The following is a 25,240-nucleotide window of genomic DNA, read 5'->3' as shown; positions in this document are numbered from 1 at the left end:
TGAGTATTCACTTAAAAAGAAGTGCTATGATTTAAATAACTTACTGAGAAAGAAGAGAAAGTTTCAGGGTTTTTTTTTTCCCCAGTTATACATCCTGGAGCCCATTTATAAAACTTAGTTCTATCCCTTCATGGTTTTAAAATTGTGCAAGGGTGTGTGACTCTACCAGCCTTCAGAGGAATCAAATATCTGGAGGGAGAATGGTTGTAGTTTTTCATGGATTGCCCTGCTTCAGCACCCTAAGCAGACAAGGATTAGATCTGTTTTAAAGGTCAATTTTAATTATCCCAATTAGTATTCACTCATGACTGCTGAAAAATTATATTCGACAAAAGGAACAGATTCCCAGTGGTGGGAGTGTTTCTAAAATTATAACTTGTGCCAGTTTAATGAATCATACTGCTTCTCATACAGGAACAGCACTTTTTTTTTTTTTTAAAGAACCACTATTTATCTTTATTTCTTCAGCTTCTATCACAGTGCCTGGCACATGGTAAGCATTTGATAAATGTTTGCTGAATTAAATTGATCACAAGTCCGAGAGCAACTTTCTTAAATCTCCATATCTAAGTTGTATTTCAACCCTGACATATATTGAGCTTAAAACATTGAAACAGCCAAGTTCATCCTAACAGAAAAATCATGCGGTCTTAATTTCCAGGCTGGGTGTGGGGTAGGTATGTGATAGTGGGACCCAGGAAAATATAGATAGAGAAGAGGGGTTCTCACTAATAGGAAGGGACTGCCAATGAAGTATTCATTTCAGAAGGCATTCTCATTCCTGCTTAAACAGGGCATGTCAGTAAAATTCAGCAATCCAACACACTCAGATATTTTTCAACAATAATTCACAAATGGAGAGATGAGAACATGTCTGTGTTAGAAGTAACATCTCTAGATTTATCAAGATTGTATAATTTTGTGCAATGAAATTCAGGGGAGAAATAGACACAGCAGTTTTTCAGACACTGATACCCAAGGGGCAATTCCCCATCCCCGCCCCTGAAATTCTGATTTAGTGAGAGGATTTATTTGTGTACTTAAGGCAGACACATTCTGTTCTTCAGGGAAGGAAATGTACAACACTCGGGACAGGAGCTGAGAGATCTCTGCAGTGGATGAAAACCTCAACTGTGCCAGGAGAGACCCTCGACGTGGCCACCAGGAGTGTGCACTAAATTGCAGTTTTCATATGAGTAGCCCTGGTATCTGTATTATGTTCTGTGGTTATTAAACCAGAATTGGAGAGTTGGGCAGTGTAAAAGACATACTTTCAAAAATCTGAAGCCCTATCACGCTAGTGCCCAGAAAGATGCACTTGGGAAACTCAGCTGTTGACTCATATTAGTATTGATATTACTTTAGATATTTAGTTTAAAAAGACTTTCACTATCCATAGCTCATTAACTGAAAAACTTCCTTGCTTGTATAGAAATCTGAAATATCCATTTAAGGGGCAAAGTCTAATATTCCACACAACTTACTCAAATTGTTGAAATAGTCACAGAGCAATGAAATATGCAGTTTTGGGGTGACGTCAGTATCACGATAGTGTGAATCGTTCCTTTTTTCTCTCTCTCCTTTGATTTACAACTATTAGGACGTCCATAACCAGAAGAAAAAAAAAAAGCACCTATCCACAGCATACAACGACATCCAAGAGATCCATCCACCTGTGCATCCAAAGTGGGTGGATTGGACCATGGAGTAGGTAGCAGGGATTGAGGTAAGTGGCTGCAGAGCTGGTGGCAGGAGGCTGTGACAGCACAGAAGGCGGCTGCTGTTCTGGCAGCGAGCCAGCACCACCTTTCTGGCAGAGGAGCTGGAGGATGAAGGCAGTGACTGGAAGTCTGCCCAGCCACGTGTGTTACAGCTGGCGGGACCAGTTGCTCTCTCTGAGGAGAGACTGCAGTGAATGGGCAGAGGGAAAGGAAAGGTAAGTAGACAGACAAAGAGAACTGAAGTAAATGTCTCCTGCTGTCTGCCCCTGGAGGCAAGGGGACCGACCACCCAAGGACCCCTGGGACACCGCCCCCATCCCAACTTGAGGATACCTCTACCAGGCCATGGACACCCACAAAGCCCCAAGTGCTAAGTACACACACCTCCCCCCTGCGCCCACATTCTCCCACCATGCGTTGTTTTTGTTGTTGTTGTTTTGTTTTATTTTAACTGTGTGGGTTCCCAATCTTAGAAGCCGCTAGTTAACGCTGGTAAGAGAAACCAAAAACTTGTGCCATAGCGCCACCTTCTGGAAAGGAAGGTTCCTAACTACCAACCTGTTGCATTCTTAGGAGCAAAGTAAACAAAGTCTTACCTAAATAAAAATGGTGTTCCATTTTTTATTTAGAGAATCATGGTAATAGGGTATCGCAAAAAAAAGCAAGACAATTTTCCAGTAGCCAAACCCAAAGGTACGGAATATTGTGATCTAACTGATAAAGAGTTTTAAATAGCTGTTATGAAGAAATTCAATAGAAAACTCATGAAGGCAATGCAATGATATTAGGAATGAAAATAACAAGCAGAAGGAATACTTTACCAAAGAGATTAAAATTCTAAAAAAGAATCAGACAGATTTCTGGAGCCGAAGAACTCAATAAATGAGATAAAGAATGCATTACAATGCACTGGAAATAGAGCAAATCAGGTAGAAGAGGAATTAGCAAGCTCAAGGATAGAAATATAGAAATAATTCAGGTGGAAGAAAAGAGAGAGCTAAGATTTTTAAAAAGTGAAGCCTATGAGAAATATCTGATTCTATTGGAAAGGGAAACGTAAGAATAATGGGCATCCCAGAAGGAGAAGAGAGTGGGAAGGGGACAGAGTTTATTTAAAGAAATAATAGCTGAGAAATTCCCAAATCTGGGGAAGGGATGAATATACAGATCCACGAAGCTAACAGAATATCTTGTTATCTCATCACAGAAAGACCTCCAAAACACATTTTAATGAAGCTGTCAAAATTCAATCATAAAGAAGCAATTTTAAAGGCAGCCAGGGGGAAAAAAAAAAAAAAAAAAAAGACAGCAACCTACAGAGGTACCCCCATTAGGCTACAGTAGATTTCTCAGCAGAAACTTTGAAGGTCAGGAGATAGATAGTGGAATGACATATTCAAAATATTGAAAGATAAAAATTTCCATCTAAGAATATGTGGCAGTTATCCTTCAGATATAAAGGAGAATTAAAGCCTTTCCCAGACAAACTAAAGCTGAGGGAGTTTACCACCACTAGACCTGCCTTATGAGAAATGTTGAAAGGAGCTCTTCAAGCTGAAACAAAAAGACAAAAGTACACAAAACTCTGATTAAGATGATAAATACTCATAATTAGAATACTGTAAATCTTTTCTAGAACAGTATATTAAATTCTTAACTATAACATAATGGTTAAAGGAAAAGAACATTAAAAATAGCTATAGATACTACAACTTGGTAATGAAATCACAGCATAGAGATCATTTCTAACATTAAAAATATAAAAGGGGAAGAGTAAGCAGATGAAACCTTTATAGGTGAATGAAGATAAACTGGCATCAGCAGGAAAGGGGCTATTTTACCTGTAGGATGTTTTATGTAAACTTCATTGTAACCACAAGCAAAAATCTAGAGCAGAAACATAAACATAAAAAAGGGGAGAGTGAGCAAATCACCATGGAAAACCACCAACTTATAAGGGCAGACAGAAAGAGAAGAAAAAAGGAACAACAGAGAGACAAAATAAGCAGGAGGCAAAAGATAAAATGGCAATAGTAAATTCTTACATATCAATAATCACCCCTAAATGTAAGCAGATTGAACTCACCGATCAAAAGGCACATAGTGGGTGGATGGCTGAAAAAACAAGGTCCAACTCTATGCTCTCTACAGAAGACTCATTTCAGCTCTGAAGGCACATAGGCTCAAAGTGAAAGGATGGAAGATGATATTCCAAGCAAATAGAAATGAAAAGAAGGTGGGTATAGCCATCCTTGTATCAGACAAAACACACTTCAAGCCAAAAAAGGTAAGAAGAGACAAAGAAGGTCAGTAAAGGGGTCACTACATCAAGAAGATATAACAATAATAAATATGTACGTTCCCAAAACCTGATCACTGAAATATACAAGTATGTAATAATAGATATTAAGGAACAAATAGACAACAATGCAGTAATTGCAGGAATTTCAATACCCCACTATCAGCAATGGATAGATTGTCTTGACAGAAAATCAACAAAGAAACGTTGGACTTGAACCACACCTTAGAACAAATGGATTTAATAGACACATATAGAATATTCCATCCAACAGTAGCAGAACACACATTCTTCTCAAGTGCACATAGAACATTCAGGCTGGATCATATGATAGGTCACAAAAGAAATCTTAGCAAACTTAAGAAGACTGAAATCATATCAGCTATCTTCTGTGACCACAATTGGTATGAAACTAGAAGTCCACAACAAGAGGAAGATGAGAAGATCTACACACATGTGGAAAGTAAACACACGTCTAAACAACCATTGTGTCAAAGAAGAAATCAAAAAGGAAATAAAAAATATCTCAAAACAAATGAAAATGAAAACACAACATATCAAATATCATGGCATGCAGCAAAAGCAGATCTGGGTGGAAAGTTTATAGCAATAAATACATTAAGATGTTAGAAAAATCTCAAGTAAACAACCTAACTTTATACCTCAAGGAACTAGAAAAAGAAGAAAAAATTAAGCCCAAAGTTAGCAGAACTAAGGAAATAGTAAGTATCAGAATGCAAATAAATGAAATAGAAACCAGAAAAACAATAGAAAGGATCAAGGAAACTACAAAATGTTTCTTCAAAAAGATAAACAACATTGACAAACCTTTAGTTAGACTCAGGAAAAAAAAGAAGAGTCAAATGAAATTAGAGATGAAAAGAGAAGACATTACAACTGATACTACAGAAATGCATAGAATCATAAGAGACTACTATGAACAATTATATGCCAATGGATTATACAACCTAAAAGAAATGGATACATTTCTAGAAACACACAACCTACCATGACTGAATCAGGAAGAAATAGAAAGTAGGAACAGACCAATAATGAGTAAAGACACTGTATCAGTAATTTAAAAATTCCCAACACAGAAAACTCCAGGACCAGAAAACTCCCCTGGGTAATTCTATCAAACATTGAAAGAAGTAATACCAATCCTCCTCAAACTCTTTCAAAATATTGAGGGGGAGAAAACACTTCCAAACTTGTTCTATGAGGCCAGCATTACCTTGATACCAAAGCCAGATAAGGATACCACAAGAAAAGCAAACTATAGACCAATATCCCTGATGAACATAGGTGCAAAAATTCTCAACAAAATATTAGCAAACCAAATTCAAGAACACATTAATAGAATTATATACGATGACCAAGCGGAATTTATGCCTAGGATGAAAGGATGGGTCAACATATGCAAATCAATAAATCCAACACATCACATCAATAAAAGAAAAAATAAAAATCACATGATCTTTTCAATAGAGAAAGAAAAAGCATTTGACATAAAACAACATCCTTTCATAATAAAAACCCTTAACAGACTGGGTATAGAAGGAACATACTTCAACATAAAGGCCATGTATAACAAACACCAGGGTAACATTATACCTGATGGAGAGAAATGGAAAGTGTTTCCTCTGAGACCAGGAACAAGGCAAGGATGCCCAGTCTCACTATTCTTATTCAATAGAGTACTGGAAGTCCTAGCTAGAGCAATTATGCAAGACAAAGAAATAAAATATATCCAAATCAGAAATGAAAAAGTAAAACTGTCATTATTTGCTGATGCTATGATTGAATATATAGAAAATCCCAAAGAATCAGCCAAAAAAACTATTGAAATTAATCAACAATTTCAGTAAATTGGCAGGATACAAAGTCAACGTACAGAACTCAATTTCATTCCTCTACACTAATGATAAAGCATCTGAGAAAGAAATAAAGAAAACCATCCCTTTCACAATAGCATCAAAAACAATAAAATACTTAGGAATAAATTTAACCAAGGAAGTGGAAGATCTGTACAATTAGAACTGCAAAACTGCTGAAAGAAATCAAGGACACCAACAAATGGAAAGACACAAACAAAATCAAAGAAATTGAAGACACAAACAAATGTTCATGGATCCAAAGAGTTAATATTGTTAAAATATCAATAGTTCTAAAGCCAGCAACAAATTGAACATAGTCCTCACCAAAATACCAAAGGCATTCTTCACAGAAATAGAAGAAACAATCCTAAAATGTGTGTGGAACCACAAAAGACCTCAAACAGCCAAAGCAATCTGGAGAGAAAAGAGCAAAGCCAGAGATACCACACTTCTGGATTTCAAGCTATACCACAAAACCATAGTAGAAAAACAGTATTGTACTTGGGGGGGAAAAAGACAAATTGACCAACGGAACAGAATAGAGAGCCCAGAATTAAACCCTGGCATATACGGTCAACTAGTATTCAACAAGGAAGCCAAGAATACCCGGTAGAGAAAGGATAGCCTCTTCAACAAATGGTGCTGGAAAAATTGGAGAAACATATGCAGAACACTGAAAGTAGACCCCTATCTCACACCACTCACAATAATTAACTCAAAATGGGTCAAAGACTTAAACATAAGACCTGATGCCATAAGAATCCTAAAAGAAAATGTTAGGGGAGACGTTTATTGATATTGGTCTTGGCAATAATTTGGTGGGCGTGATGCCAAAATAACAAACAATAAAAGAAAATAATCAAAACATGGGACTACATCAAACTCAAGAGCTTCTGCACATCAAAAGAATAAATTAATTAACAAAATGAAAAGACACCCTACAGAATGGGAGAAAAATTTTGCAAACCATTTATCGAATAAGTGATTAATATCCAAAATATATAAGGAACTCAGTCAACTCAATAACAGAAAACAAACAATCTGGTTAAAAGATGGGAAGAAGAAGTAAATAGTCATTTCTCTGAAAAGGACATCAAAATGGCCAAGAGACACATGAAAAGATGCGCAACATCACTAATCATAAGGGGACTGCAAATCAAAATCACAGTGAAACATTACCTCACACCTGTGAGAATGGTTATCATCAAGAAGACAAGGACCAACAGATGCTAGTGAGGATGTGGGAATGTAAATTAGTCTAACAACTATAGAAAGCAAGATGGAAGCTCCTCAAAAAATTAAAAGTAGATCTATCATATACTCCAGGTATTCCACTTCTGGGTATACAACCAAAGAAAATGAAAATAGGATTTTGACAAGATATACGCACTCCCATGTTTATCACAGCATTACTCACAATAGCCAAGATACGGAAACAACCCAAAAGACCATCAGTGGATGAATGGGTAAAAAAATATGTGGTATACATACACCGTGGAATGTTATTCAGCCATGAGAAAGGAAGAGATCCTCCCATTTGCTACAACATTATGCTAAGAGAGTAAGTCAGATAGAGAAAGACAAGTACTGTATGATGTCACTTACATGTGAAATCTAAAAGTTAAACCTGTGAAAAACAGAATAAAATGGTGGTTACCAGGGACAGGGACAAGAGGGATGGTCTTTAAGGGTACAAACTTGTAAGAATTGGTAAATGAGCCATGAAGATCTAATGAACAGTATAATAAATAGACAGTAATACTGTACTATAATTACATAATGTGATCATGTGTATTATAATTATATAATGTGATATTACTTCAGCAATCACATTAACAATATATAAATGTATCAAAGTAACATACTGTATACCTTAAACATATGCAATGTTACAAGTCAAATTTACTCAATAAAAAAGTGTGCAATTTTATATTTTTCTGTTCATACATTGTTCACGTGAATTACCAAATTACTGTAATTGCCAAAATCACATAATTTCCTTCTACAAATGTTGCTGCTATATAAGTTGTTTCATGGAGCAAGGACCTAATAAATTTTTTTTTAAATTTCTATTTTATTTATTTATTTATTTTTGGCTGTGTTGGGTCTTCGTTTCTGTGCGAGGGTTTTCTCTAGTTGCAGCAAGCGGGGGCCACTCTTCATCGCGGTGCACGGGCCTCTCACTATCGCGGCCTCTCTTGTTGCGGAGCACAGGCTCCAGACACGCAGACTTAGTAGTTGTGGCTCACGGGCTTTGTTGCTCCGCGGCATGTGGGATCCTCCCAGACCAGGGCTCGAACCCGTGTCCCCTGCATTGGCAGGGAGATTCTCAACCACTGCGCCACCAGGGAAGCCCCCTAATAAATATTTTTTGAGTGAATAATTTATTTTGAAACTTTAGAGTTTTTTTTATCCTTCAATTACTCAATTTTCTCCACTGAAAATTGGAGACAAAATTATGTATTTCTTTCTGTATTATATGATTGTAGAAGAGTTAAAAACTGCTGCACAAATTTTTTAAAAACCTGTGATGAACATGAAAGGGTTAGATGTTCCTTTATATTTACAGGAGTGCTTCTTCTAAAAGTCCATGTAACTTTAAAAACTTACAAAATTTAACAAAAAAATAACACCTATACTATAATATTTGATCCATAAATACTATAACAATTGTTAAAATTTTAGGACAAGATTTAAGTTACACAAGAAATTTTTACACTATGTTTGGTAATCTGGGCATTTTCATTGGAAAACATTTAAAATAAAATAACCAACATATTCCAAAGCTAAAGATTCACTGCTTTGTGGTAGAATGAGAAAAGAGAATACACATCATTGCAAAGAAATGTGTATTTGGTGCTTTAACTAGGATAAAACTCCATTCATACGCTGTCTTGCAATTTGGAAATACTTTCCTTTTGTCCATCCATCTCTCCTCCTCCCACCCTCTCCTTCTTCCTTGTCTTCCTCCTTTCCTCTCTTCCTTCTTTTCTCCAAGATATTCAACAGGGGACAGTTGTCAAAAAGATGTTCATAGCTAAAGGCAGCAAGTACAATCAATCCATTCAAAGCACAAGTACCTGTTAATGATCCCTCCATAAAATACCGCTTTTCTCATTTTGCCGGAGGGGAAAAAAAACAAGACAGTAACTTCTTTGTAGAGTTCCAAGAATATACACAAAATATATAGGGGAAAAAGGAAAATTTTATATTTTAGAATTTGGATCCAAATGACAGCTAAAGTTTTAAAACAATTAATTCCTGGTAAATATTTTCAGGTTTAATCTACTGAGGTACACTATTATAATATAGCATTGCTGTTTAATGTAATGTTTACCTAAAAATTATTTAATTATTAATAGCAACAGTTCACTGAAAACTTGGGTCTCTGACCAAAAAGTTTCCATAAAACAATCATTATGTTTAATTGTTCATGTTTATTCAAAAATACAGGCCACTGCTGTTACAAGAGTAGAAAACCCAATCATTTTAGGAAGTGTGTGTGTGTGTGTGTGTGTGTGTGCGCGCGCATGCACACGCATGCATGCACGCACATATTTAACAAGTAAATAAAAAATTAGATTACTATTGAATAAAGCAGTGCATTCTCAGGTATCTCATTAGATACATATATAAAGATAAAATAACTATTTGGACGTGAAAACAAAGACTATTACAAGAGACAAAGAAGGACACTACATAATGATCAAGGAATCAATCCAAGAAGAAGATATAAAAATTGTAAATATTTATGCACCCAACATAGGAGCACCTCAATACATAAGGCAAATGTTAACAGCCATAAAAGGGAAAATCAACAGTAACACAATCATAGTAGGGGACTTTAACACCCCTCTTTCACCAACGGACAGACCATCCAAAATGAAAATAAATAAGGAAACACAAGCTTTAAATGATACACTAAACAAGATGGACTTAATTGATATTTATAGGACATTCCATCCAAAAACAACAGAATACACTTTCTTCTCAAGTGCTCATGGAACATTCTCCAGGATAGATCATATCTTGGGTCACAAATCAAGCCTCGGTAAATTTAGAGAAAATTGAAATCATATCAAGTATCTTTTCCGACCACAACGCTATGAGACTAGATATCAATTACAGGAAAAAATCTGTAAGAAATACAAACACATGGAAGCTAAACAATACACTACTTAATAACCAAGAGATCACTGAAGAAATCAAGGAAGAAATCAAAAAATACCTAGAAACAAATGACAATGAAAACACGATCACCAAAAACCTATGGGATGCAGCAAAAGCAGTCCTAGAGGGAAGTTTATAGCAAATACAATGCTACCTCAAGAAACAAGAAACATCTCAAATAAAAAACCTAACCTTACACCTAAAGCAATTACAGAAAGAAAAACAAAAAAACCCCCAAAGTTAGCAGAAGGAAAGAAATCATAAAGATCAGATCAGAAATAAATGAAAAAGAAAGGAAGGAAACAATAGCAAAGATCAATAAAACTAAAAGCTGGCTCTTTGAGAAGATAAACAAAATTGATAAACCATTAGACAGACTCATCAAGAGAAAAAGGGAGAAGACTCAGATCAATAGAATTAGAAATGAAAAAGGAGAAGTAACCACTGACACTGCAGAAATACAAAAGATCATGAGAGATTACTACAAGCAACTCTATGCCAATAAAATGGACAACCTGGAAGAAATGGACAGATTCTTAGAAATGCACAAACTGCCGAGACTGAACCAGGAAGAAATAGAAAATATGAACAGACAAATCACAAGCACTGAAATTGAAACTGTGATTAAAAACCTTCCAACAAACAAAAGCCCAGGACCAGATGGCTTCACAGGGGAATTCTATCAAACATTTAGAGAAGAGCTAACACCTATCCTTCTAAAACTCTTCCAAAATATAGCAGAGGGAGGAACACTCCCAAACTCATTCTACGAGGCCACCATCATCCTGATACCAAAACCAGACAAAGATGTCATAAAGAAAGAAAACTACAGGCCAATATCACTGATGAACATAGATGCAAAAATCCTCAACAAAATACTAGCAAACAGAATCCAACAGCACATTAAAAGGATCATAAACCACGATCAAGTGGGGTTAATCCCAGGAATGCAAGGATTCTTCAATATACGCAAATCAATCAATGTGATACACCATATTAACAAATTGAAGGAGAAAAATCATATGATCATCTCAATAGATGCAGAGAAAGCTTTTGACAAAATTCAACACCCATTTATGATAAAAACCCTCCAGAAAGTAGGCATAGAGGGAACCTACCTCAACATAATAAAGGTCATATATGACAAACCCACAGCCAACATCTTTCTCAATGATGAAAAACTGAAACCATTCCCTCTAAGATCAGGAACAAGACAAGGGTGCCCACTCTCACCACTATTATTCAACATAGCTTTGGAAGTTATAGCCACAGCAATCAGAGAAGAAAAAGAAATAAAACGAATCCGAATCGGAAAAGAATAAGTAAACCTGTCCCTGTTTGCAGGTAACATGATACTATACATAGAGAATCCTAAAGATGCTCCCAGAAAACTACTAGAGCTATTCAATGAATTTGGTAAAGTAGCACAATACAAAATTAATGCACAGAAATCTCTGGCATTCCTATACACTAATGAGGAAAAATCTGAAAGAGAAATTAAGGAAACACTCCCATTTACCATTGCAACAAAAAGAATAAAATACATAGCAATAAACCTACCTAGGGAGACAAAAGACCTATATGCAGAAAACTATAAGACACTGTTGAAAGAAATTAAAGATGATACAAATAGTTGGAGAGATATACTATGTTCTTGGATTGGAAGAATCAACATTGTGAAAATGACTATACTACCCAAAGCAGTCTACAGATTCAATGCAATCCCTATCAAACTACCACTGGCATTTTTCACAGATGTAGAACAAAAAATTTCACAATTTGTATGGAAACACAAAAGACCCCAAATAGCCAAAGCAATCTTGAGAAAGAAAAACGGAGGTGGAGGAATCAGGCTCCCTGACTTCAGACTGTACTACAAAGCTACAGTAATCAAGACAGTATGGTACTGGCACAAAAACAGAAATATAGATCAATGGAACAGGATAGAAAGCCTAGAGATAAACCCAAGCACATACGGTCACCTTATTTTTGATAAAGGTGGCAAGAATATACAATGGAGAAAAGACAGCCTCTTCAATAAGTGGTGCCGGGAAAACTGGACAGCTACGTGGAAAAGAATGAAATTAGAACACTCCCTAACACCATACACAAAAATAAACTCAAAATGGATTAAAGACCTAAATGTAAGGCCAGACACTTTCAAACTCTTAGAGGAAAACATAGGCAAAACACTCTATGACATAAATCACAGCAAGATCCTTTTTGACCCACCTCCTAGAAAAATGGAAATAAAACAAAAATAAACAAGTGGGACCTAATGAAACATAAAAGCTTTTGCACAGCAAAGGAAACCATAAGCAAGACGAAAAGACAACCCTCAGAATGGGAGAAAGTATTTGCAAATGAAGCAACTGACAAAGGATTAATCTCCACAATTTACAAGCAGCTCATGCAGCTCAATATCAAAAAAACAAACAACCCAATCCAAAAATCGGCAGAAGACCTAAACAGACATTTCTCCAAAGAAGATATACAGATGGCCAACAAACACATGAAAGAATGCTCAACATCATTAATCATTAGAGAAATGCAAATCAAAACTACAATGAGGGGCTTCCCTGGTGGCGCAGTGGTTGAGAATCTGCCTGCCAATGCAGGGGACACGGGTTCGAGCCCTGGTCTGGGAAGATCCCACATGCCACGGAGCAGCTGGGCCCGTGAGCCACAACTACTGAGCCTGCGCGTCTGGAGCCTGTGCCCCGCAGCGGGGGGGGGCCGCCATAGTGAAAGGCCCGCGCACCGCGATGAAGAGTGGCTCCCACTTGCCGTAACCAGAGAAAGCCCTCGCACGAACCGAAGACCCAACACAGCCAAAAATAAATAAATAAATAAATAAAGTAGCTATAAAAAAATTAAAAAAAAAAAAAAAAACTACAATGAGATATCATCTCACACCAGTCAGAATGGCCATCATAAAAAAATCTACAAACAAATTCTGGAGAGGGTGTGGAGAAAAGGGAACACTCTTGCAATGTAAATTGATACAGCCACTATGGAGAACAGTATGGAGGTTCCTTAAAAAACTAAAAACAGATCTACCATATGACCCAACAATCCCACTACTGGACATATACCCTGAGAAAACCATAATTCAAAAAGAGTCATGTACCACAATGTTCATTGCAGCTCTATTTACAATAGCCAGGACATGGAAGCAACCAAAGTGTCCATCGACAGATGAATGGATAAAGAAGATGTGGCACATATATACAATGGAATATTATTCAGCCTAAAAAAGAAACGAAATTGAGGTATTTGTAGTGAGGTGGATGGACCTAGAATCTGTACAGAGTGAAGTAAGTCAGAAAAAGAAAAACAAATACCGTTTGCTAACACATTTATATGGAATCTAAAAAAAAAAAAAAAAAAAAGAATGGTCATGAAGAACCTAGGGGCAAGATGGGAAAAAAGACGCAGACCTACTAGAGAATGGACTTGAGGATACGGGGAGGGGGAAGGGTAAGCTGGGACAATGTGAGAGAGTGGCGTGGACATATATACACTACCAAATGTAAAACCGATAGCTGGTGGGAAGCAGCCGCATAGCACAGGGAGCTCAGTGCTTTGTGACCACCTAGAGGAGTAGGATAGGGAGGGTGGGAGGGAGGGAGAAGCAAGAGGGAAGAGATATGGGGGATATGGGGATATATGTATACGTATAGCTGATTCACTTTGTTATAAAGCAGAAGCTAACACACCATTGTAAAGCAATTATACTCCAAAAAAGATGATAAAAAAAATGTCCATATTTGCAAAAAAAAAAAAAAAAAAGATAAAATAGCTATTTGGTATTATTTTCACAAGGTACAACTAAACATTTCTTTAAAAATTTTTCTGAAGAGGGTGTTTTTTTCTCTTTCTGTACAAAACTTCCAAACTGCGCTGGTGTACAACAGCACTCATGTCAAATAGAAGGTGAAACATTTTAATTCCGCAGCAAGTGGAAATTAAAAATTCACAGAATTTGTTGAATTATACCAGGTGTGGAAATGGCCTTCTCTTTCGTAAACCTGACTATATGTATATTATACATAAGACTACATATAAGCATTATATAAGATTATAGAACTTAAAATTAGTTTAGAAAAGATACAAATCTGTTAACCTAAAAGGAACTCCAGATTTTTATAGAAAATTCATGATAAGATCCAATTTCATTCTATTTAAAAATCTGAGAAATCGACAAATATTTTAATCACTTACAGGAAAATGTTTCAGTTATTTATCAGCAACAATAATTGGTGAAAGTTTCTATGTATAATAATAGTAAGATGTTAAGGACATGAATTATATTGTGTCACCCAAATCCACCTAGTGCTGCTACTCATCATGCTTAACAGTTTTCACAGGTCTGCTTCCGCAAGCCAACAGTAGTCTATAAAAAGAATAGATTGGGTAAAAAAATCCACATGCTTAAACAGCCTCATACACCTATTCTAAAGTACAAACAAACTTTCACTGTTTAACCAAGAATATTCTCACTATCAGATGAAAGAACAATGAATGAAAAAACATGCAATCATATTAAAACATGAAACAGAAAACAGGACTTTTTCTGAGGAGGAAAATCAGTTTCATGATTTTGAAAAGCACACAAAATATCACATTTAATTTATTTTTCTACTGATTATCCTTCTATTTATAACGCAATACTTTATCTCAATTTTTAAACAATGTCCATGGTTAAATTCTACTTATGTCTCAAAGAACATTAGCAAGATTTTAGTCTCCCTCTTCATCCTCTCCACTCATGTTTTACGATGGTTTAAATAATAGTTTCTAGTAAAAAAGTTACTTTCCTTCAGAACTTATACTTGTTTCTATATTTCTTTTTGCTTCTTGTATTACAGCTCTGCTGAAGTTAAACTAGCTCTCATTCCATTATAGCAAATAAGTTTATATCATTATTTTTGGTGGTTTAAAATGTGACCATGTTTCTAGGTATTTTTTTTTTAATTATTGTTTTCCATTCATCTAACTCAGCACAATATAAGCTTTTATAAGTGAGATACATTATTGCTTTTCAGTTTTAAGAAATTTTATTTTTATGTTACTAATTCTTTTAAATGTATTGAAACTGGTTTTATGGTTAAGTAAAAATGTAAATATTCCACATGTAATTGAAAAGCCTGCATAATATTTTCTAACTGTTATATATATATCCTTAAAATCAAAGTTGGAAATAATTTATTCAAATCTCTATATCCTTATCACTTCATTTTATTCTATTTTATGCTTATTTGTCTCTTTTTCTCAGTTACTTTCTCCTCCCCTCTCTTCTTGCTTTCTGTTGAACAGACTGAAATCTACCCCCATCCCATTCCATTTTTCCTACTGGTTTGAAATGTATATGTCTTATTACTCTTCTTTAAGTGGTCATCCTTAAAATTTTACACTGCATTGTGCTTAACAATTTAACAAAGCCTAAAATTAAACAAAATAATGCAGGGACCTTAGAATGCTTTAAGTCTGGTAAGCCTTTTCCAACTATATTTTCAATTGTTCACTTAGATTTATCTTGTCTTCTTCCTTTGAATTCCATCAGCTTCATAAAGATGTTGTTGTACAAACAGCTTTATTACTGTTCAAATATGTGATTCTACCTGAGGACCTGCCATTTGTTTCTAGCTACTAGATTATAAGTACTCATAACTGCCCTCTGTAATAATTTTCTTTCTTGCTAAATATATCCATTAACACTTCTTTAGTGAAGGTTAATTGGCCTTAAATGCTCTTTGATTTTATATTTCTGTGAATGGCTTTATCTTACCTTCATTCTTCAAAGAGAAAGAAAGAGAAAGTCAATGAGTCTACAATTCTTGGTTGGTAATTATTCCCTCTCAGAACTTTAACAGTTCTTGTCTCTGATTTTGTTTGTTTATTTGTTATACTTATCTTTTATCTGCTTTTAACATCTCTTGATTCTGGTGTTCTACAGTTCCAATATAAAGTGTTGTTTTGGGTGGGAATTTATTTTCCTTTGTATCACTAGGGATTTGAGAGGTTTCCTGAATCTAAACATTGGTGACTCTCTTCAATTTTGGGCAATTCCCATAGATTATCTCTTAAGTATTTCTTTTTCCCACATGCTCTTCCTTCTAGAACTCAGATCAGATACAAAAATCAATCGCTTTACCCTGTCCCCTAACCTGGCTTTCATATTTTCCATCTCTTCATCTCTCTGTGGTGCATGCTGGTTATTTATTTCAAATGTGTCTTCTAATTTGTTGAGTCTCTCTTCACCTGTGTCTAATCTGCTGTTTCAGCATTCACGAAATTCTTTATTTCAGTGATTACATTTTTCATTTCTCAATACTACTCTTTTTCAATTCTACTTGATCATTTTGATAGTCTCTTATTCTTTCCATTCTTCTACTCTTTTATTTCTTTATACATATAAAACAAATTTTATATCCTAAATCTATTTCAATATATACATTTATTTTGGTCTAATTCTGTAGTTTATTATTTCTGATGATTCTTCCTCTTGCATTTTATGTTTTTATTTTTATTGTGAGCATATGTTTCCTGGAAATGGATCTGTAAGAGCCTAGATGACTATATTCAACAGGAAGACAAGACATGGAGAGAAAGTGCCAGAAGTAGAGGGAGGGGTAACTGAAAGTCCTGATGGAAGAATGCCAGTGTAGCTAGGTGGTGGTTGTAGTTTAGGGTCAGTTAAAGGAGGGACTAGGAACAGTAAGTGAAGGGAAGGGACCTTTCCAGGAATAAATGTGTGTGTGTGTGTGTGTGTGATGTGAGGGAAGATTCGAAAATCTTTACCCAGAAAAGCAAGATCATCAGGTAAGTGGTCTTTAGAAAGATTATTCTGGCAGCAGGATAGCAAACGGATCAGAAGGAGGTGAGGTAGAGACAGGAAAATCATGAAGACAACAATAGTAAATGCCAGAGATTCAGAGGGTTTGAATAAGTCAGTGATGGGATGACTGAAGAAAAGGGGACATGAGAAAATTCAAGAGATGGGGCTAAACCTAACCTTTCACAGTCAAACAGTAATGCTCTCTTTCCAAGGATCCACACCAAAGTTTTCATACCCATTCTAAGTGAGATGACATTCCAAAGCATACAAAACATGTTTGACTTGGACACTAACACTCATTTCACTATCATAAATGTCAAACAACCCATACTGATGGTCAGATACTATATGTCTTAGAAGACTTCATAAAAAACAGCCAGATAACAAGCAGTGTATGTTTCAGGAGCATATTGTCTTGATCTGGGGAGTCCTTTTCAGCTAGTGGAAAAATATATAAAACCGAAAGAAGTCAAAGTTGCTAGTGACAATTTAATCCAAATAGCTTAATCTGAAAAGCTTTATTGCTTAGAGAGATATAATATTACGGAAAGCTGAAACATATCAATGTACTGTTAGAGTTTCTAATTCTATGACATAAACTTATTTTTAAATATTCTTCTTTTGTAATATTGTCTTAATCTTGCAGTATTAGTGATAATACTTTGAATAATGGAAATACCCAGTATAAATGCCTTTCCCTAAAATTCCTTATCTGATTATTCTACCCAAAGTCATGGACCAAAGTCACATTTCTGATTTTACACTTGAGATCAACAGGAGCAATAGTAATGGCTAAAATTCACTGAGGACTTACTATGTTCCAGGCATTCTTTATATATATTAATTAATTTAATCTTCATAACAAGTCTATGAGATGGGTTATAATTATTACTTCTATTTTTGGAGACAAGGAAGCTGAGACACAGAAAGGATAAGCAAATGACCCAGGGTCACACAGCTGGCATTCATCAGTGGAAGCAGAAGCCTAATCCAAACATTCCTTTCATAACCACTCCACTCCACTGCCTATCTGAAAGTGTGACTCATTATGTTAGTACATCTTGTTGAATTTTATAGTTTTATGCTGTTTGAAGGAGTGCTGCTGGAATCATCTTCATTTCTACACCTCCACTGGGCCCTTCTATGTAATTCTGAAAATACGAACGATCTTTGTTTGAAAATAGAGGTAGTCTTGAAGTGATAGCATGTGCATTTTGTCATGCCTTTGAGCTAGCTAGTCATAAAACTTCTCAAAGATAGTAACAGGTTTTGTTGACAATAATGGCCAGCCATAAACAGACTCAGAAATTCCTCACCCTAGACCAGGGGGTCAAGTCTGCAAGCACAATGGGAGCAGGTGCACTTGATGTTGCAGGTTACTGGACACAGAGTCCATGGTTCTCACTCCCAGAGGCAGCTGTGACCCAAATGAATTTAGCCTCATGGGTGTCAAGGAGACACCTGGGCACCTACACTGAAGTGCAATGGCCACCTGTGCACCTGCAGGCCCTCTGCCCTGATGTGCAGTGAGCCTTTCCCACCTGGATTAGATGCTGCTTCCAGTATCAGGTAGACACTGTGAAGCAGGCTTGTGGAGAAGGCCAATTACACACTGCCCCCAGGCACCTCTGTTTCAGGCTCCTCCTGAATATGGAGCCTTGCTGAGATCAGACTTGATCAAGATCTCCCTAGATAACAGTCATCTTGCCTAATAATACCTGCCAGAAGGCCTCCTCTTTGCTGCTTGTTGGTCTTTGGTAGTTCCCCTGACACCTGGCCTTTTCAAGCTCTCCCTCAGGGCTTCCCAGCAACTTCTAGAACAGGCACCATGCTTTTTATCAAAGCCTTGGGTCAGAAGTTATGTCAGGCATTTTCCTACTGGAAGAAAACAAAACACTCAAAATCAGCCAATGGATCCTTCCATGAACAAATCAGTTGGCTAGTAGAGAGCTCAGGGATAGTCACATAAAAATTCATTTTTATTAGGCCACCTAAAAAATGATGATAAAATACACAGGGGGATTCTGCAGATAGTCTATATACTTTCAAGGTAGCATATTTAAAATATATTCATTTCTCCATTTCTTTCGTACTTACTGAGTACCATCAGCAAAGCACTGCAGGAACAAAGAAGCGTGATTCTGTTTTCAGGAAGTTTAAAATCTGATGAAGGAGGGAGACGTGTAACCAAGCATCTGTTCTATGAAGCCAGTAAGAGCCTGAAAGCTAGTGCTTTTCATAATAGATGTTAAACTAATTACCTAAATGTGGATTGTGCATTTTGCTTTCTTGTCAAAGTGATGCAGTCAAAGCACCTGGTCAAGGATCAAGTTGCAATCACTTCCTGGCTCCACCACTGGTCATGAGGGCCAACCTTTCCTGTCACAGTAGCTGGATAAGAGCAGTCACAACACAGACAAAACAGTGGAAGTCAGATCTGGGGATCTTGCTGGTGGTTTGGGGAAAGAGAATCATTCACCTTTTTACTTATCCAACAAATATGTATTGAGAACCCACTGTCTTCCAGGACCATCCCTGGGCTCTGGGGATTAGGAAGTAGGAATAACAACAAAAAAGAAAGAGGAAGTCTCTGCTTTCTTGGAGCTTGAGTTGAGGGAATAAACAAATAAATACATGCTTAGTGCTTCAGGGTAATAAGGACCAAAGTCCAAATAGAGGAAAGCATTCTCTCTACCACTGTGATTAGGAAGGTCGACCTTGGACATGGAGCTACCAAGCAGATTCCTGCCTGAGCATCAAGCTGACACTGGGAAGACAGAGCGGAAACATGAAGAGAGGCTGATCCTGATGGCACAGCCTCATCTGGATCTAACCTTGCCTGAAATGCAATGATGTGAACCAACAATTCCCCGTTGTGTTGAAGTCACTTGCCAATACCCCAGTCCTTCACACTCCCATTTCTTATTACTCCACATAGAATCAAACAACCATTGAGTCCTGAAAGTGTTCTTTGTGTGCAGTGTCACTTTTTCATTCTCACTGCCATCCTCCCACTTCAGTCCCTCTTACACCTGGGAAATGGAATAACAGTGGAAGACCTCAGGGGGATGGATCCCACAGGAAGTAGTGAAGGAGGAAGGACACCTCTTTGGCTGGCCAAATCCACGCAAGTCAACCCAGGAAGTCATTCGGCATCACCTCCATCTAAGAAAATGGAAGAAGATGCTCATGAAGGCTCTGGGCATGCTGATGCTGGGGGTTGGGAAGGAGGCCTTGGGAGGGTGGGGAAGCCAGTCTCATCCCTAGGGAATTGGGATGGTGATTAAGATACAGCATATGTCCTTTTCATGCTCAAATGCGCAATAGCCTGCAGGATGTATCTCCCCACTCCTGCTTCACCTTGCAGCAATATTCATGAGGAAAAGGAACTTTCCCTAGGCAAACATGCAGCCTATCTTCCAACAAATGAATCCTATCACTTAGAAGAAGAACAAGTGAAATCAGTCCACAGCGATGCAAGTCTCCCAAAGATCAGGTTGTCAGGTTTCTTAAAATAGATCAGTAGTTCATCATGACAAAAGAATAGTAAATAATTATGATCCAAAATTTATTCTTCTAAACTGGAAAATCAATATTATGTTTGTTAACCTTGTACCATAGTTCAAAATAGGTCATTTGACTTACCTCTAATAGGTAATTGACTCTGAGATCTGTCAATTCTACTGTGTTCTACGCCAGAAAAAATATTTTTCAGAAATGTTCCTTGTCACTTTAAGAAAGCAAAGAGTAATTTGGCGTTTGCTCCCTTAAACTCTCTTATACATACCTTAACTAAACTCTAGTCAACATATCCTCTTTCAGTCCCCCAATTTTTTTAACCCCTCGCAATGACAGCATGGTTCACACCATAGAAAAGGATGTGCTCTGAAATGTCAAGGCTCACAGGTTTTCTTATCAGAACTTCCGTGAATCGAGACTTCCCTGGTGGAGTTGTGGTTAAGAGTCCGCCTGCCAATACAGGGAACACGGGTTCGATCCCTAGTCCAGGAAGATCCCACATGCCGCGGAGCAACTAAGCCCACGCACCGCAGCTACTGAAGCCCTTGCGCCTAGAGCCCATGCTCCGAAACAAGAGAAGGCACCTCAATGAGAAGTCCGCGCACCACAACAAAGAGTAACCCACGCTGGTCGCAACTAGAGAAAGCCCGTAGCCTCAGTGCCGCAATGAAGACCCAACACAGCCAAAAATTAATTAATTAAAAAAAGAAAACTTCCATGAGTTAACACAACGTTGCAGAGAAGCCTAAGAATCCCAGACACACAGCAGCTAGCCAGCTTGATGACATTACACAGCCATATTTTTCTTTTTTTTTATGTTGTATTATTATACTTTTAGTGTATAGCAATGTCCTTATTCTCAAGTTTCTAATCATCAAAGACACAGCAAACGTAAAGCTATATGACAAATCCTTAATTTTGATCATCTCCAAACATTTGAACAGATGTCTATAGAAACATATTATTGTTCTTACATCAGCCAAATCTGAGACATTAAAATACTTAACAGTTCTTAAAATATTTTCTTCCATAATAGAAGTTTATATTAAAATTACTTTCTTTGACCTGAATCAAATTACTGAATTATTTTCGCATGCTAATCAGATTCCCTTTATTATCTCTACTCGCCTTTAAATCAAAATCCTACCAGCCATTCCTTAGAACTGTATTAACAGGAACCAGGACCTGGGAAGGCCTCAGAGGCAGGTGAAGTGCTGCTGGTTCTAACGGTGGCTGCACAGCAATATCCTAGAACACAAAACACCTCCGACCCGTGAAGGCAATCGTTTCAACTGGGGTTCAACTGGGGTTCAACTGGGTCAGGGCAGATGGCTTTGTATTTCCTGATTGCTCACATGCTCAGAAATCCAAAGTGGAGAATATCCGTTCTGCATGGTAACAAGTAAGAAATAGCTCAATCCCACGTAACTGGATCGTCACCTAATCCAATCTGTGCCTCTCTTACAGCTATTGACAGTGGTTTTTAATTCCTTCGGCAGGTCTCTCTACCCAACCAGCCTCCCTTAAGACACACAAACATACGTACACACACATGGTTCATTCTGCCACTTCTCCCACCAATTCACCACTCCGAGGAAGAGTGTATTTAGCTTCACTTTAGCAAGCTCTTTGGCTGCCTGAGGATTTATAAATGTTAAAATAAAAACTAATTACAACCTTGACAACTGCAGGTGGCACCTGGTCTTATGTCTCAAGGCAGCAGGTCGCTCCTGCATCATCCAAGCAGCAATGTCACTGCTTGCTCCTAAGCTCCAGAGAAACCCTCTGTTGGGTCTCGAACACCCCAAGTAATGAGATGCTACTGAAACGAGCATGTGGGGACCCTAGGTCTACGCCACAGCGTTAAGTGGCTTCTGAGGTTATCGAAACTGCCACTGATTCCAAACAAGGTTCACCAGCCCCTTCCTCCCACAGTGGTCCAGGGAACACGTGGCATACAAATTCCTTCTCCACAGGTGACAGCCACTAAGGCCAGAGGTGGAACCACAGGTGATACAACTTAGGAACACATCAATCTAAATATCTGATACACCATTTACCATAGCCCTAAAATGACTCATCCGAAAGGATCATATTTGCCAGTTTAAAAAACAAACTTTTTTCAAGTTTCTCTCCATGAGTTAGCTATAACTAGCACATCCTCCATGAGTATCTTTTCCTGATGTACTACCGAGTAAAAACTTAATAAAAGCCATAGCCTAGATAAAATATATCATTTTTTCATTTGTGATTAACAGCCTTGGAGGGAGGGTTTTTTTTAAACTGGTCCATTAAACGGGCATATATTTAAATAAAAACTATACAGTTTCCAACTTTAAGCTACTCAAAATTTCAAGTACTTTATGTTTCAATTCTATTTCAAATCAGTACACTGAAAATACCCATTACCTGGAAACTAAGGAGAATATTTTTATTTTTTATGGCGAGCCAGACTCCCTATATTATTACTGAAAAGTAAAGTTTCTAATGAACCAGAAAGGAAATTTATTGTAAAGCAACACTCAAACTAAGCACATGTATTATCACACAAGGTTATGTGTACACCTACCAGACATGTGCAATCTCTATGTCAAAGCATTATTTTCAAAAAGTTAAAAACACAACACGTACAAATACAGAACAAATGCATGCCAAAGAATCATAAACTCATTAATGACTAATCCAGTAAAAGAGCATTTTGAGAAACTAGGAATTTACAGGCATTTACAGAAGAACATTAGAATGAGATTGCTAGGTTACAAAAAAACTGATCAGTGTCCTACAGGGCAATACAACCTTTGTAGTTACCATATGTACCTGAAAAAAAAAAAGAAAAAAAGAAATCATCAATTTCAGCGTCTAAACGCCAGTCAAATGGTAAATGACCAAGTCAGACGTGGGTGCATTCTTCTAGGTAATTAAACAATCATGTGGGCCTATTAAACAATGTTCCTGCATAATGTCAAAAGGTCACTCTATCATACCCTCTCTTTTTTTAACTTTTTATTTTACATTGGAGTCTAGTTGATTTACAATGTTGTGTTAGTTTTTACAGTATTTACAAGTTGTGTATAACTTTAACTAGCACACAGATTTTAACCTTATGCCATAGAACTCAAACTGGACAAAACAAGTATGATATTTTGAAGGAACGTATTACATATGGTTTCCTGCCTCTCAGAAATAGGTAGACATAAATAATTCAGTTTTTTAAAGTTATTCAATATGATGCAACAGAGCCTCTAGCAATCAGCACCGCAACGGGCCCCAGGTAGGCAGATTGAGTGGGGACACTTTGGAAGTTTCTCTGAAGAACTTTGTATGTTGAAGCCAAGCCTTTAAAGGCTCTGAAAAGTTAAGTGGGGAGAAGATCCAGAGGTTAATTTCCTATTTGTTTTTCAGGATTAGAATTAGAATTGCAGGTAAACCCTGGATCTAGTCATTCCAAATTGTTTGAACTCTTTTATACTTTTATAAGTATACTTTTATATTCAAATTCTGATTTTGATTTAAAGGGAAAAATTCAAATTCAAATTTGCTCAGTTAATTGAGATTTTTGTCAGTGAATATGTCCTTTATTTAGTACTCTTGAATGATTTGGGGTTTTTTTTCCAAATCAACTCAAAGGAGCAGACATTCTTGAGCTCCAGTCTTCTCCCCAGAACAGGCTTTCAGGCATGGGAGGGTCACTGATAATGTGTCTTTAGGGTCGTTTTGTTTGTTTGTTTGCTTAAAGAGTCTCCCCCAGTTGCATAAGCTTCAGGACCCTCACAGCTCTAGCCTTGCCTGTCACTCTGTGTTGATAGTCACATGGACTTTGTAAGTTTTTTTGGAGAAAAAAATGTTGTTGTTTTCCCGAAGTTTTCAAAAATATTCTGACCTCAGTATTTCTGGGAAGTTTATTCAAATATGATTTAAAAAAAAAAAAAACGGTCCGTTTACCAGTTTGTGGAAGACTCTTTCCAACAAGTCCAAGCTCCAGTGCTGACTAAATACCTCCCTCCATAGTCTATGCTCATTTTCCCCAACATGTTTCACCGAATCACGAATGGATTCCCCACTCACCTGCTCCCGGGGCACATCTCCTGATAGGCTCCCTCCCTACACCAAGGAACATAGTACATATGGTCTCATGCCTTTCAGAAACAGGTAGACGTAAGTAATTCAATCTAAATATCAACCAAAATACTGACATTTTCTTATTCAGATCATCTCTCTTCTTCCTCCCCAAAGATCTGAAAATTCATAAAGAAACAGTAGATTCACAGGGATAATCCTGATTAACTTGGGGGATTCGACTCACTCTAGAAAACCACTAAGCACACTATTGAGACAAAAAGAAGCCTGCACCAATTAAAACAGTAGCAGGATTTTAGTCCATATTACCCAAGGTGAAAACTTCTTTATGGACTGTATTGTCTTAGCACACATGGCATTACTTGAGACTGACTGTGCTCACATAGCAATAGAATATGTTGATGACACTTAGCAAATAATTACAAAGAATCTGTGCCCACTGAAATGACAGGAGTTCTGACAAACAATACCCTTGAGAAGAGACATTTGATAAACACACTATTAGACATTCACTTAAATCAATTCTCACGATTTTATACTTCTTAGCAGTTGTAGCATTATCTTCAGTTCCTCCAGTCTGCAATTCATGTATTTTTATACCAAATTCTTAAGGTTAATCATGTTATTGGGTTAGGATAATTTATACAAGTGTCTCACTATTATACTGTGTTATGTTATTTTTCTTTTAAAAGAATAATATTGTGTGATAATATCTATTAGAGGATCATATTAATAA

General features: G+C 36.9%; 1 protein-coding gene across 14 annotated transcripts in view; it reads right to left on the bottom strand.

Moving 5' to 3' along the window:
- The window catches only part of LOC130706600 (V-type proton ATPase subunit B-like), a 123,508-nt gene that overhangs the window by 67,990 nt on the left and 30,278 nt on the right, over positions 1 to 25,240 (bottom strand). For 7 of the 14 annotated variants that reach the window (XM_057539266.1, XM_057539268.1, XM_057539263.1 and 4 more), the window contains exon 2: positions 1,674 to 1,906. The exons of the other annotated variants lie outside the window; for them this stretch is intronic. In XM_057539266.1, the coding sequence (XP_057395249.1) occupies positions 1,674 to 1,704 (31 nt within the window). In that variant the 5' untranslated portion in view covers positions 1,705 to 1,906. The remainder of the gene's footprint in view (positions 1 to 1,673; positions 1,907 to 25,240) is intronic. 14 annotated transcript variants of the gene reach the window in all.

This window comes from Balaenoptera acutorostrata (assembly GCF_949987535.1).
Source record: "Balaenoptera acutorostrata chromosome 6 unlocalized genomic scaffold, mBalAcu1.1 SUPER_6_unloc_3, whole genome shotgun sequence".
Lineage (NCBI taxonomy): Eukaryota > Metazoa > Chordata > Mammalia > Artiodactyla > Balaenopteridae > Balaenoptera > Balaenoptera acutorostrata.
Note: the sequence above shows the minus strand (reverse complement) of the source record. Positions and strands in the feature narration are given on the sequence as shown.